General features: G+C 41.0%; 1 protein-coding gene across 2 annotated transcripts; it reads right to left on the bottom strand.

Annotated features, from left to right (window-relative positions):
* Positions 1–401: 401 nt before the first annotated feature.
* On the bottom strand, positions 402–14240 carry DNASE1L3 (deoxyribonuclease 1L3). Of its 2 annotated transcripts, XM_073354824.1 has the most exons (8): positions 14059–14240; positions 9422–9510; positions 7248–7331; positions 6399–6511; positions 4868–4980; positions 1607–1764; positions 1209–1305; positions 402–573 (listed from the first exon to the last, which is right to left on the bottom strand). In XM_073354824.1, exons 1-8 carry the CDS (start codon positions 14188–14190, stop codon positions 451–453), a joined length of 909 nt encoding a protein of 302 aa, XP_073210925.1. In that variant the 5' UTR covers positions 14191–14240; the 3' UTR covers positions 402–450. The 2 variants fall into 2 exon arrangements, with proteins under 2 accessions (XP_073210925.1, XP_073210926.1); XM_073354825.1 differs by lacking the exon at positions 7248–7331.
* Positions 14241–14909: the final 669 nt, after the last annotated feature.

The following is a 14909-nucleotide window of genomic DNA, read 5'->3' as shown; positions in this document are numbered from 1 at the left end:
TACTGCAAGTCGTGCTACCCTGGTAGCACTATTCTGAGCCCATGACACTAAAAGTTTTTACCTGTATGACAAAACAGGAATGTCAGAAATCTAGACCAAATATGAATAAACAGACTTCTCAGTCCAACAGGCCTAGAAGTAGAGTGTGTGAAAGCATTTCACATTAAAATATCTCACTACATTTGTATTTAGCATGACAAGAATTCAGCAATGTTAATTTTAGCTGATTTATTTTTAGTTAGCTTATAATAATCTACAGACTTCATTCATTTTCTTAGATGATATTTCAAATATAAACAAAGTTTTGGATTTTTCTACTAAATATTGCATCAGGAGAGAGTGCAACTAGGCGAAGGTTTAAATATCATCTGTTTTACAGTGAATGTTTGGGATGTGTTTTTATTATTTCAATGTACACACAAAGGATGATAGCAAGAAAATCCAGTGTGCCTAGGAAGACAAATGGTGTAGATTTCTTGTTTTTCTTTTCTCTGCAGCAAGTGATCTTAGTTGGAAACCCCGAGCAGTTTTCAGCTCAAACGCTACTGGAAAGTGATCACTAACTTCCAGAGCCTGCGAAGTTGAAAAAAAATATATTCACAGTGGGTAGCACAAACCACAGCTCTAGTTGGATACGAGTATTCTTCCCTTCGTGTCCTATTCCTGTGCTGTTGTGCAGTGCTGTTATGCATTGTTAGCTATCTGCCATATTCTATTCTAGGGGTGGCTGCATTTCAGTGGTAGGTGAAGTGATTCCTGTGAAAGTAAAGGTTTTATACCTGGAAATGAAGCTAAGACTGTTTTTATAAATAGGGCCATAGTTGGTTGCTTTATTGTGTCTGTTTGCTGGACATCGAAACATTACTGTTTCTCTTCAAGACAGAGTACCAGTAGACAGTGAGTCGTCTTACAGGAGCTCTGCCATTATGCCTCACCATTCCAAAAAGACCTTTCCCACTCTATTGTGATATGCTAACCCACTGTGCTTTTAGCAGGTACATTTAACCAGACAACTACGGAAGCTGAGAGTCCTCTCTTGGAGCCAGCTGCTAGATTGGCTTACAGAGATGTAGCACATTGCTTCTGTGGATTAGAAGACAATTTATTCAACATGTACCATCCAAAATCAGAATATTCTTTATTTGGCAAACTCATTATTTAAGCACTGCATATGGCCCTGTAATGAAAAACCAAAAAGGAAGCCAGACCTGCTCTCCAGTCATTCCAAAGGCCTTTTGAAAATCAATGATATCAGCTGAGTTTGGGACAACAGCACTGATGAGCTTTTCACCCTGGATCACAATTCTAAAAGAAGCAAAGAGTCATTCAGAGGTGGCTAATGCTCCTAGACATGTGTCCGATTTTGAAGATTTAAAAAAAAAAAGTAACTATGTTGTGTGGTGAGTGCTTGAGTGATTTAGCAAAATAATGACACGATAATGGAGTAACCAACACCAGGGTTTCTTTAGTGCAACGCTGGCCATTCCCAATGTCTCTGTGGTACTCCCTCCATCTCATGTGACCTAGTATCCTGCAAATACCTTACCAGGCATAGTGCTTTCTACTTTGAGGATACTCACTGAATGTTTCTCAAGTCAATTGTTACCTGTCGTATGCACAGTTTGTGCTGTTCCTAACTGTTGTGTCATTTTTGTCACCAATTAGCCACACAAACTCTGAGTGAGTTCTCAGCCTGATGTTCTTCCAGTGCTTCTTTGGAACATAACCACAGCCAGCATTGAAGTCCCCCAGGAAGATGAAGTTCTGAAAGGCAGGATTGTAAGACACAAGCTGAATTATCAGCAATAAATCCTCAAAGACACCATTTTAAAAATTCCAGTGAAGACAGAGATGGATGCTTAAAATATATAGATCAGCGATACTCAGACCTCAGTGGTTCAGGAGCCAAACTAGCGATCAACATTACCCAAAAGAGCCACAGTCATGTGAATTCATTGTTTCATTTACTATAGTACTATTCTTAGTTAAACAGTATGATGGGAAATATATAATTATTCTCACAGCAACATGACTGAGCAAGTATTATTATTTTATCATACAATTGGTTAATAACATAGTAAAAGCATCCTGATTGGTTAATAACTTAGACTGGTTAATAATTTAAATCACACAGTGTTTTAATATCATGTGCTGCGGTGAGCCACAGGAGGCATATTAAAGAGCCACTTGTGGCTCGTAAGCCTCCGTCTGAGTATTACTGAAATAGATACGATTAATATAGAGGGTCTGATCCTGCTTCCACTGAAGTCATCAGACCAGCTATACCACCCCAGCTATAACTCCAGTGATGTCCACAGATTGCATAAAGGATGAATTTGGCTTAGAAGTAATCTTAACATTGATTTACTAGTTATATTATGTATTTATTACAGTAGTGTCCGATGACACTAGATTCAAATTCCAAACTCCTTGCTCAGATCTGGTCCATTATGGAAAGACTGAAATTGCAAACTCTGCTCCAAACCAATATTTGCATGGGTAGGAGGTTCAGATCTATAGGTGTGATTTGGCCTGACATCTAATTAGATATAAAGAATCTTTAAATACCTGTTTGTTATTACTTAGGAAGTAAGCGTGTGTGTGGGTGTGTGTGTGTGTGAGAGAGAGAGAGAGAGAAAGAAAGGAATGGGATTTTTTTTCAACGTTGGCATATAGTTTAAAAGAAAAAAAAATCCACCATCCTATTTGCAGAGCCCATATTTCACTGTACAAAGATATACAGAGATTTAAATATACATATAGGTTTCTTTCTGAACAGCAGCTGTAATTTTTATTCTGGGAGTTTCACTGGCAGATATTCCATCTCTGAGAACAGAACACTTGTAAGTAATGTGGTGAGCAGAGGGCTGGAAATGAAAGCAGCAAAGCAAGCTGGGAAAGTTTTTCAGAATGCTTATTTTCTTTAGATTTGGTGTTGGAGCCAAACTATATGTTGTTTAATTGGCCCCAAATAATATTTAAGAACCCACATCTTTTGCATTGTGCACATGATGAGCCCAGTTCTTGATGCCACTTAAATTGTGTCTCCAAAATAGACATTTCAAAGAGCAATAAAGAAAAGCGTTCTGTGTCCTGCAAAATGTTTGTCTGTGCGTAGCTTTACAAATGTAAGGTAAGCACGTATGTAAGTGTTTGCCTGTGTGTGTATCTGTGCAGATTCAGAACTTGTACACAACTTAGGAGGACGCTTTCAGCAACTGGGTTTCATTTGACTGTTAGACACAGTTACAATGTTAGATCCAAGTATCAGAGGGATAGCCGTGTTAGTCTGGATCTGTAAAAGCAGCAAAGAGTCCTGTGGCACCTTATAGACTAGCAGACGTATTGGAGCATAAGCTTTCATGGGTGAATACCCACTTCGTCGGATGCATGAGATACAGTAATGCATGCTATGGGAGATGCAGGGAGGCTCAGTCCAGACTTCTCATACACTTTCGATGGGCTCTAAACTTGCTGGATTCTTCAGTGGGTGAATGGACAGGGTGCAGTACAGGGAGGGACATGAGAGCTGGAGCAGAGAGCTCATTAAAGATGTTTGCCCCTTTAAAAAGCTTGGGATGCCGGAGTACTCTGTCCACCCACATAAAGAAAACATAGTGGAGATCAGAGAGAGATGCAACAACAATGGCTAAAGGTATGAGATATTGCCAAAGCTACTGTTGGTAAGGAAAGTATTAGAAGCGACTTAGTTGATGTTCTGAATGATGAAGGATATAATGGAAAGTGCTGTTTTCTATTTACCCTGTCTCATAATAGCAGAACAAGGGAGCCATCAATGAAAGGTCAGTGAATTTAGAGCAAATATCACCATCCCACAGCATACTTTATTCTCGCTGTAGTATTCATTGCCACGTGGTGTAATCAGGTAATGAGGATGAATATTAAAAATAGTATCAGATGTTTTTATGCCCATTAATAACATTTGTGGCTATATACGGTCAACTAATGAGGACTCCAACTCGTTGTCTCCGGGGATCAGGGAGGAATTTTCCACCCCAGTGTATAGCATTGGACCATTGGTTTAGGTACATTGTGCATTTGTTTCTTTCTCTGAAATGTTATATATGGCTCATTGCTGGGGACAGGATACCACAGTAGATTAGGCAATGAGCTAAACTTCCGTGTCAAGTATAGTGAACCTTATTCTGATCTCAGAGTCTTTGGTTTTACAATGGTGTAGATCTATGGACTTCAATGAAGTCATTCCTGATTTACACCAGTTTAAAAAGAGATCAGAACCAGGATCTCTAACTATGCCAGGAAATCACTCTCTACTATGTCAGTACCAGGGTGGTGGGGGAGAGAGAAGAACAAACATAGAGCAGAAATTGATACATTTGCTTTTCCTGGAGGATATTCTGTGTCTCTGAAGTAAGATAGTGGTCAATAAGTTCCTGGTATGGCAACACCATTTTCAGGTAATTGTCACTTTTGAAACTCCATCTGTTTAATTACCTGTGGTAAGGTTGGCCTGGTTAGACTGACTTTGAACCAGATTGCAGTTGTGCATTCTCAGGAGCAGAACACAAGGGTGAGGGAGAAGACACTTTAAGAAGCACACTTTCTACAGGAAGTGAGCTGTAGCTCACGAAAGCTTATGCTCTAATAAATTGGTTAGTCTCTAAGGTGCCACAAGTACTCCTTTACTTTCTACAGAGACATCCGATTTACTGATCAGAAAGTGTAGAACTATATGAAAATGTGTCAGTTTCTTAACAACTGCATCAACAGTTTTGAAATCACGAGCCTCATAATGTTGGCACCAAAATGATTCAATGTCACTACATTCTTTCTGTCTCAAATCTATGTTTAGCAGTATAAATATGTGAGCTTACTGATGACTCACCTTAGATTTCCAGCGCTGTTTGACATCTAAATACACATCATAAAGCTCATCAATTTCCCGCACAGCTGTTTCAGGTGTGGTGTGCTGAGGGATTATCACGAATTCTTTAACAACTTTTAAACAAAGCAAATTCACAGGGAAAAAGGTTAAATGATTTTTAACCTTTATAAAAATAATTATCAAGATAAGAAAAAGCAGTTTGAAATGAAAATGTGTGGTGTTTAATAAAAATACTTCGTTCGTACAACTTTTTATACTGAGGAATGTAGTTAGTCTGAGGACGAATGATAGCCTGTATCATTAAGCATCTTATCTTAAGCACATTAGCCCCTGGTGTCTGTCAGACTAATGGATCTGACATTTCAGCTGACATGAAAGTGTACAAAATGTTTTTCCATTATGGAAAAATCTCTCTTAAATGGGCGCTGTGTGCAGCATTCGTGATCACGGTGATAGGAATTCCAGCAGGTGAGCTATTAAGTCTGGTTCCTGCAAGGTGTTGAGCACTCAGGCTCTGATCCAACAGAACACTTAGGCACACAAAATAATCCCATTGACTCCAATGGAGTCACTCACATGCATAAAATTAAGTGTTTGCTTAAGTACTCTACTGGATCAGGACAAGTGCTCAGCACCTTGTATATCTGAACTTTAATAGTCCAGCTGCTAGATTTTCATTCAAAAGACAGTGATCACTAACCTGACATATATTGCACATTTTAGGGTTTTACATAATGGAAAACCCATTTTTGTATGTTTTCCTTTCAGTTGAAAAGGATACAGCATAAGGTTGCAATATTCTTCTCCAAGTACTTATTTCTGGTTTTAGCCAAATTTTAATAGAAGGATTGCACTTAGTTCCCCACTTCTAGCTATTTTGCTCTTTAGAATATGATGTCAATTTGTGTTACGGGACCTACAAGGAAATGAGAGCCCTATGGACAACCAGTACCAAAACTAACTTTGATTGTTGCATCATCAGCACAAATCACATTTATATCCTATCAACAGAAACCTAAATATGTGGGAGACCTAGGTCCAGTTTGTATTTCTGAGGAAGTCAATCACTGATGACCTTTTTCTTCTCTGCCTCTGATGGCTAGGGGAATTAGAGCCTTATCCTCAGATATGTTGAGCCTCTGATAATGTCCATGAGACAGGCGTGTGCTCCATGTCTTATGGAATTATGCCCTGCAATGTGAACTCTATCCTACTAAGAAATAGGGCCTTTAGATTGGGATTTCTGCCCTTTTTACCCACTTCATGTTGCCCAGTGGAAGGGATGACATGGCCCCGTGTAGTGAAGTTTCCTTCCAAGTCTGCAAACTTGTCAACAATCTTACAATTAAAGTAGGTTCTAAATACCAAAATCCAAGCTTCGTATGAGGATAAGCCTAGCTATCTCAGACTCCTACAGCAAGCTACCCAAATCCTGAGATACCCTATGTGTAGTGAAACTTGACTTCATTCATTATTTTCTCATTTTATAAAAACTTTGAGAGAGGACAATAAGATCTTGGCAACTTCTCACCAGTTTTTGGAGACTTGAACCAGACAACAAAGGGTTCTCTAGAAAAAGCATCTACATCTCCAGGCTGAATATCTGGATACTGATAGGTTTCCTTCACTGACACTACATTTGATCTGCAAAGTAATTTAACCCATCAATAGAATATTAGATATCACATTTACTAATAGTTTGGTCATGTCAGTTCACTTTGTAATTTCTTGGCTAGTAGCAAAAGCTACATTACGCTGCAGTTGTGAAGACTTAATAAAATTCCTATTCAATATGTCAGTAGAATAACAGTACATTTCAACATCAACCATGATTTCTAGCTCAGAGTTACCATCCCATCTCCTTCACTTCCAGAGACTGAAGGCTGGCCAGAATAGCACCTTTGCTTGTCTACATTGAGGTTGAACAGGTACAGCTACACTGATGGCTGTAACTAGGGCAAATCTTCAAGATAGGCCAGGCCCAACTCAATTTATTCACATTAAAAATCTACTATTCTTTTTGTCTAAAGATGTTGGCAGGTATGGATCACTGCTGTCATGACGGGACATAGGGAGAGATGTGGGAGGAAATCCTAGCCCAATTGAAAATTATGGGAGTTTCGCCACTGAGGGGCCAGGGTTTCACATGGCCAGAACCCTCCTTGTATAGGGCTTTCTGTATCAAAGTCAACATCTTGACTTGTAATTGGAAGTGAATGTGAATTTAGTGTAGTAGTGTGAGAACTAGTGTGATAGGCTTTTTGGCATTGACACGGGGAAGCCAGCAGGCAGCTGCGTTCTGCATTAGTTTGTAATCTGTCTACTATATAAGAATAGTTCGCAAACGGAGACAGAAATATAAGGTATGGAATTCACTTACCTATAGATAAAAGCATATTGTTCCTTATAGGACTTTCTTCCTAACCTTTTACTGATCACATAGTCATATTCTTCTTGGGACTGACTAGAAAGAGAATATTTTAAGTAGATTTCTGTCTCTATAAAGGTCTGGGTTTCTATTTAATCTTATATTAGTAAACACATGTAAGAGGGTCTGGAGCACTGACTTCTTGTGCTGGGTTACAGAGATAAGTCACCTAAAAAACCCCTATCTTTGGTATTATCTTGTATTATTCACATCGTTTTTTTCTACACCTCTCATGCTGCGTTTTTTAACCTCAGGCTTTATGCTCTGTACTGTACTTTCTATTCTTTTCCTGTGCCTCACTTCCGTCCATCCATATATGCATTACATTTTCTAGAGCAGAAACTTACAGGGATATAGTTTTTAATCTCAGTATTATTTTTATCCAGCAAAGACTATTTCTAGCTAAAAGTGAATTCCCCCTTTTTTGTATGTTGTCAGCCAAGTCTTTCTTTCTTTTTCTTTCTTCATCTTATTTCCCAGGATGCATTAGTTTTAGACCTACTGAATCCCACCCTAATCAGACACGTTTTTTTCAAAATTAGCTTGTAAATGATTTTGTTGCTAGTCTTCTTCAGTAAACCAGTCAAAGAGGCTAGTTCTCTTCTACTGTATTTTTTTATGCATGAAGTTCAATCTGAGATATTTCAGTCTAAAGACCTGATTCTTCAATGGAGTGCTCTGGTGCTTAGCAGATCACATGGACTTTTGTATCTGTCCTTTCCTTCCCATGTCAGAGTATTGTGTGCAGTACCGGTCAGCCCATTTCAAAAAGGGCATTGCAGAACTAGAGGGGTTTGGACAAAGGTGATGAGAATGATTAGGGGTTTTGTAAAGCTATCATGTGAAGATAGATTGAAACAATGGGTATTGTTTACCTTAGGAAGGAGGCAAAAAAGAAGGTCCACAACAGAAATCTATAAAATAATGCATGCTTTAGAGAAGGTAGATCATGAGTGTCTGTTCTCCCTGTCTCACAATGCAAGAAAACGGGGACATTCGATTAAATTGAAAGGTGGAAAAATTCAAAATAGATAAAAGGAAATACATTGTCACATGTTCTGTAATTAGACTGTGGAACTCATTACCACAGGGTGTTTTGAGGGCCAGAATTTAGCAAAAATCAAAGAAAGATTGAATTTTTATATGGATACCAGGAATATCCATAGTTATAATAGTCTATGCCAGGGGTGGGCAAACTTTTTGGCCTGAGGGCCACATCGTGGTTCCAAAACTGTATGGAGGACCGGGTAGGGAAGGCTGTGACCCCCTAAACAGCCTGGCCCCTGCCCCTTATCCTTCCCCTCCCACTTCCCACCCCCTTACTGCCCCCCTCAGAACCCCTGAGCCATCCAACCCCCCTGCTCTTTATCTGCTGACCGCCCCCTCCCAGGACTCCCTGCCCCTAACCGCCCCCCGGGACCCCACCCCCTATCCAACCCCCCCTGCTTCTTGTCCCCTGACTGCCCTGACCCCTAACCACACCCCTGCCCCCTGAAAGGCCCCCTGGGACTCCCACGCCTATCCATCTGCCCCCTCTCCCCTGACCGCCCCCCCCAAACCTCTGCCCCATCCAACCGCCCCCTGCTCCCAGGACCCCCTGCCCCTTATCCAACCCCCCTGTTCTCCGCCCCCTTATCATGCCACTCAGAGCACCAGGACTGGCAGCCGCGCCACCCGGCCAGAGCCAGCCATGCCGCCGCGCTGCCTGGCAGGAGCTCACAGCCCCATCACCCAGAGTGCTGGCGGCACAGCAAGCTGAGGCCGTGGGGGAGAGGGGACAGTAGGGGGGGAGCCAGGGGCTAGCCTCCCCAGCTGGGAGCTCAAGGGCTGGGCAGGATGGTCCCGTGGGCTGTAGTTTGCCCACCTCTGGTCTATGCTAACAAAAAGCATATGAACCCATCTCTAACTATTAGGAATTAGGGGTAATCTGGCCCTCATTGGTCTAAACCTATCTGCCCACTTCTTGAACCTTAATTTGTAGCATCTCATGCTGGCCGCTGTTGGAGACAGGAGACTGGACTAGAGGGACCATGGTCCAATATGGCAATTCCTATGTTTTTCTGCCAGCTCTTCTGCCTTTCTGCATGTACTTGTGTTAGTGAATACACATTTGTAGTTTGCCTTACCCATTGAGTTTTTCTATTAAAAGAGGGCATATCTTGTTGCTGTTGTCCTTTATTTCCATCAGTAGCATGATGTCACAGCGAGAAATAACCTGCAGCAGAAAAGAGCAAAGGCTTTAAAGTCTGTTTTCGCTCAGTATATTTTCAAGGGTTAGAAAATTTTTGAAAAGAACAAAGAGAAAAATTGATTGTTGATTATTGTGACATGGACAATTACCCCTCCACAAGCCCTAGTGCATGAGGGGTAATCCAGAGTCCTGCCTGTCACATGCGTAATTGGGGGTAGGTTTAGAAGGTAGATGGAAAGTAGCTGTGGTGGGAGCTACCATGGGTGAAGGGTATGTCCTTTCCTCCCAGCTGGCTGGAAAGTTAGCAAAGTAGCTGGTAGTTTGGAACCCACTGCTCTGAGTGGTTTGTTTGTGTTAAAAATCCTTTGATTATGAACCCATTAAAAAAAAATTCCTGAGGAAATGGACAAGCTGCTGCTGGCAAGAGCTAGGGTTGCCGATTTTGGTTGGATGTCTCCCTAGAGGTTTCATCAGAGGACATAATCTTTAATTAAAGATTAATCTGTAATTCCTGGAGACTCCATGACAATCCTGGAGCGTTGGCAACCCTAGAGAGCATTGCTCATCTTCCCCAGCTGGTGGTTCTGACCATCAACCTCTGTTACATTTTATCTTTCTTCCCCATCCTTTGTAGCTTGTGTCCTCTTTGGACCCAATCCTGCAAGCACTTATGTACACAAGTAACTTTACTCGGTGCCTGACCCAATTTCCATTGAAGCCCATAAGAGTCTTTCCATTGACTTCAGTGACAGTTGCATTGGTTCCCTGAGTAATCGGGACTACTTGTGTGAGAAAATTTACTCATATATGTATTTGTAGGATTAGAGTCATAGAATGTCAGCTTTGTGGGACAGGTACTGTAACTAACTATGTTTGGACATAAGACATTATGGGTGCTACTATAATACAATGATGAACTAATATCAGTGTATCAGGGAAATACGGTTACAGCAGGAGACCTGAATGTAACACTGAGGTTTTCTAACTACTTGGCATCTCTAGAATTTGTTCTTTCCTTACATGTGTCTGAGACGTTCCCCTGGTGTTATCTGGACTGGTGATCTGCTAGGTCACTCCCATCCTTGACTCTCGGAGCCAGCCTTACCCTGCTCTGCTGTGACAACCCCCACTCCTGGGCTGTTCACATACAGCCTCTGGCATGTAAGCTGCTTGGATTGTGCAATCGAATGACACTAGCTAATATCTCCAGTCCTAGACACAACCCTAGGAACCTCCCTCTTGCAGTGTCCAGTTATGCCCACTGGACACTGCAAGCTTATATGAGTTTGTCAATTTAACGAAGAAATTGATATGCACCAGGCTTGTTATCCCAAGGGGAGTCTCTGACACTTTTTAAACTAAACACACTGCTTCAGGTAGACTAAACAAACAAATGTATTAACTACAAAGATAGATTTTAAGTGATTATAAGTCAAAGCAAAACAAATTGGATTTGGTCAAATGAAATAAAAGCAAAACACATTCTAAGCTGAACGTAACACTTTCAGTGCCCTTACAAACTTAGATGCTTCTCACAACAGGCTGGCTGTTTGCCCTTCAGCCAGACTCTCCCCTTTGATCAGCACTTCAGTTGCTTGGTGGTGATGTCTGTAGATGGAGGTGGAAGGGAGAGGAAGAGCATGGCAAACGTCTCTCCCTTTTATCATGTTCTTTCTTTCCTCTTGGCTTTGCCTCCCCCCTTCAGCCTCAGGTGAGCATTACCTCATCGTAGTCCCAAACTGACCAAAGGAAGGGGGGTAACTCACTCAAGAGTGCAACAGATCCTTTGTTGCTGCCTAGGCCAGTATCCTTTGTTCCTGTGAGGTTGGGCTGGGTTTGTCCCATACATGCCCTGATGAGGTGTGAATTGCCCCTCTGCTCATGGAGAATTTTTGTCTGAGCTTGTTTTAAGCCATGAGGACACATTTTCAGCCTCATAACTATATACATGAAATCACAACCTATAACAACAATGCTCAGTACATCATGAGACTTCCAAAGACACCTGAGATGACAAACTTTGCATTGAATACCACACAATCATTTTATAAGGATGAACCTGGGAGTGTAGGGTGTTCCTCTGAGGTACAGACCATCACAGTGACTATCAGAAAGATTTAAATGTAAATATTGTAGGACAAAAGGTGAACCTAAAAACCAAGTCACAAATATCTGTGAACAATCAGGCACAACTGTGCACCCAAGGGACTGGAACAGCTCATTTAAATAGTTCTTTACTTTTTACACAGTGGCTGGCACATAAGGACCCCAATCAATTAGAACAGGCACAGGGTAGCTCTAACCTATGCTAGCTTGTAATGGCTCTTAAGAAGCCATTACACTGACAGGATCACTGGAATATGTGGCCACATCCCTTCTCCATGCCAGCATGCCCCCCTACAGCTGGAAAAGGGTAGCACAGAACAAACTCTAGTAGTTGGGGATTCCCCTACACTGGAAAACCCCTAGCTGTCCAGTTAAAGCTGCATTAAATACTGCTTTGTGCTGCAGAATACCAGAGCCCAGGATCCAGCCCAGATATCCAGTGGCTATTCTATATTAATATTTTTTTATTTATGAAAGGGCATTTGTTGCTCTAAATAGGAAACTTGAATGAGGTATAAAGTATTGTTTTGGCAGGATAATTGGAAATGATCCAATTTCAGGAGAGACTAAGCACTGCTACAAAGTAAGTAAATGTAGTGCAAATCCCTTCTGGTTTAGTTTTGAGACCATGTGGAAGGGACAAATGAGGATATGCTGATCTAATTTTTTTCAGTGGAAGCAGAATCTTCTCTAGCTTAGTTGACATTTAGGAGATAAAAACACTGACAAAAGGCCCAATCCTGTAAACCTTTACTCACATAAGTAATCCCAATGGGACTACCCTTATGAGTAAGGAATGCCTGCATGAGTAAAGCCTCCAGTCATAATTCTAAACAATCCTTACTGTAACCCTTTAGCAGGTAAAATGAATCCAATATAGTATCTGAAAACAGGAGAGTAAGAGCATTTTACTTTAGAACAGGAGAACTAATTACCCAAGACATGTTAGAGAGACAAAGTTGGTGAGGTAATATCATTTATTGGACTGACTTCTGTTGTAGCCACATTGGTCCCAGGATACACACTGACATATTAATAATTGTAGGTAAGAACTGACTAATTCTACTTATCAAAGCTCTAATGCAGTGGTTCTCAAACTAGGGGCGCCACTTGTTCAGGGAAAGCACGTGTGGGCCGAGGGATGTGCTGGCCGCCCTTCCCGCAGCCCCCATTGGCCTGGAGCGGCGAACCGCGGCCAGTGGAAGCCTCAATCGGCTGAACCTGCGGACGCAGCAGGTAAACAAACCGGCCTGGCCTGCCAGGGGCTTTCCCTGAACAAGCAGCGCCTCTAGTTTGAGATCCACTGTTCTAATATACTTTAATTACACCTTTAAGTGCTAGGAATAAGTGTATACATTCTCACTGCTAGAATGACACATCCCAAATCATTATGACCTCTTTAAACAAGGCTTTGAAGTTACAATCCATAATTTTCATGGATCTGAAGGTTTCAGTATTTATGGTTTAATTTCAAATTAACCTGTACTCCTCTAAAAACATTAAGTGGCCTCATGCATGAAACACATTGAAAATGTGATGATGTGTTTTTCTTGCAATACATTAGTCGGGTTTTGAATTTTAAATTACTGCTCTAATAGTACCCGCTTATGAAACAGTTTAAACAACATAGTGTATATGATTAAAGGATTAGAAAACGTGCCCTGTAGTGATAATCTTCTCTTTGGTAAGATAAATAGATTGAGCTCTTTGAGTTTAAGGGGTGACTTGATTACCATCTATAAATCTCTGCTTGGGGAACAAATATTTAATAATCAGCTTTTCACTCTAGCAGAGAAAGGTGTAACACAATCCAATGGCTGGAAGTTGAAGCTAGAGAAATTCAGACTGGAAATAAGGCATACGTTTTTAACTGAGTAATTAAACATAGGAACAATTTACCAAGGGTCGCGGTGGATTCTCTATCACTGGCAATTTTTAAAGCAAGATTGGATGTTTTTCTAGAAGCTACACTCTAGGGATTATTTTGGGGAAATTCTATGGCTTGTGCTTTATGGGAGGGCAGATTAAATGATTGTAATGGTCCCTTCTGGCTTTAGAATCTATGACTCTATATTTTCCTGCTAAGGGGAATGTCTTGTGATGATCATTTCTTAGTGAGACAAGAGCCTTTCAGAGTAATGATTGATTAAATAAATAAGGTAAATAAGGCTCAATGGATTCAAAGGGCAAGATATTTTTCTTGTGCATCAAAGACTCCCAGCATCTCCTAACTCTAACTTTATGAAGGAAATTGCATCTGCAGTTTCTATTGTTACTTTATTCTATAAATAAAACTTCCTGGACATGTGGCTTTGGGCTACAGACTGATTTTTACCATTAGCAGTACAAAATGCTCAGATATTCATTAACTTGAAATTTTTGTGTGTAAAGATAAAATAACCTGCAGAATGATTTAGCTGAAAAGTCCAAAGAGAGTTACATGTTTGGTTAATCAAATGACCGTACCTTTACAATGACGTCTAAGACTTCAGGTCTGGCACTTTTTGCTTCTCCGAAAGACCTCACATTGAAGGAGCAGATTTTTATGCTCAGAGTTGCATTGAAAAAGAAAAGCAAAAATAAAGAGATGCAGAACATCTTTGAAGTCCTTGGACAAAGAACGCTGGTGAGGAGTGTGTGCGTGTGTATATTGCTCAGACTGTAATTTAAATGAAGTTAACTGTAGCAGTCACTAACCACTTAACAGGAACTACTGGCTTCCTTCTTTTTCCTTTGTTTCTTTATATTGTGACAGGGAACTACTGATAAATTGAACGTTTGCCTCAGGCGATCTCCAGTAGTTTAGAGCCAACTTTCCCAGCGTGAAGGTCCTTGTCTTTCACTTTTGAGCCCCAGCATTCCTTTTCCTGTGTACTAAATACTGCCAATATTCTTATTAATTTATTTGAAGTAGCATCCGCTGTGCGCTAGGTGTTTTCCAAACCCTGAAGAAGGAAAATCACTGCCCCAAGTTGAGGACAGAAAGATAGACTGAAGTCAAGGGAAAGGGAACAGGAATAACAATAGAAAAAATTGTGAATGTCAGCTTGTAGGCAGCATGGGAGAAATGGATCTTGAAGAGGGACTTATGTGTAGGCAAGGTAGGGACCTTGTTGATGAGCTCACAGCATCACACCATGCAAAGGGGACTGCATGAAAGGGGATGGAGGTGGTTGTGTTAGAAGCTGTCAAATGGATGGGCAAGGCTGGGAGCATTGGCAGAGTGCAGTGGAGGGGGGCGGCATTCTGAGCCTTACAAGGGGGAACAAATAGAGAGTGGCAGATTTCTGTAGGGGTTTGAAGGTGGTGATAAGAAT

The sequence above is a fragment of the Lepidochelys kempii genome, chromosome 7, assembly GCF_965140265.1.
Source record: "Lepidochelys kempii isolate rLepKem1 chromosome 7, rLepKem1.hap2, whole genome shotgun sequence".
Lineage (NCBI taxonomy): Eukaryota > Metazoa > Chordata > Testudines > Cheloniidae > Lepidochelys > Lepidochelys kempii.
This window is presented reverse-complemented; position numbering and strand designations above follow the sequence as displayed.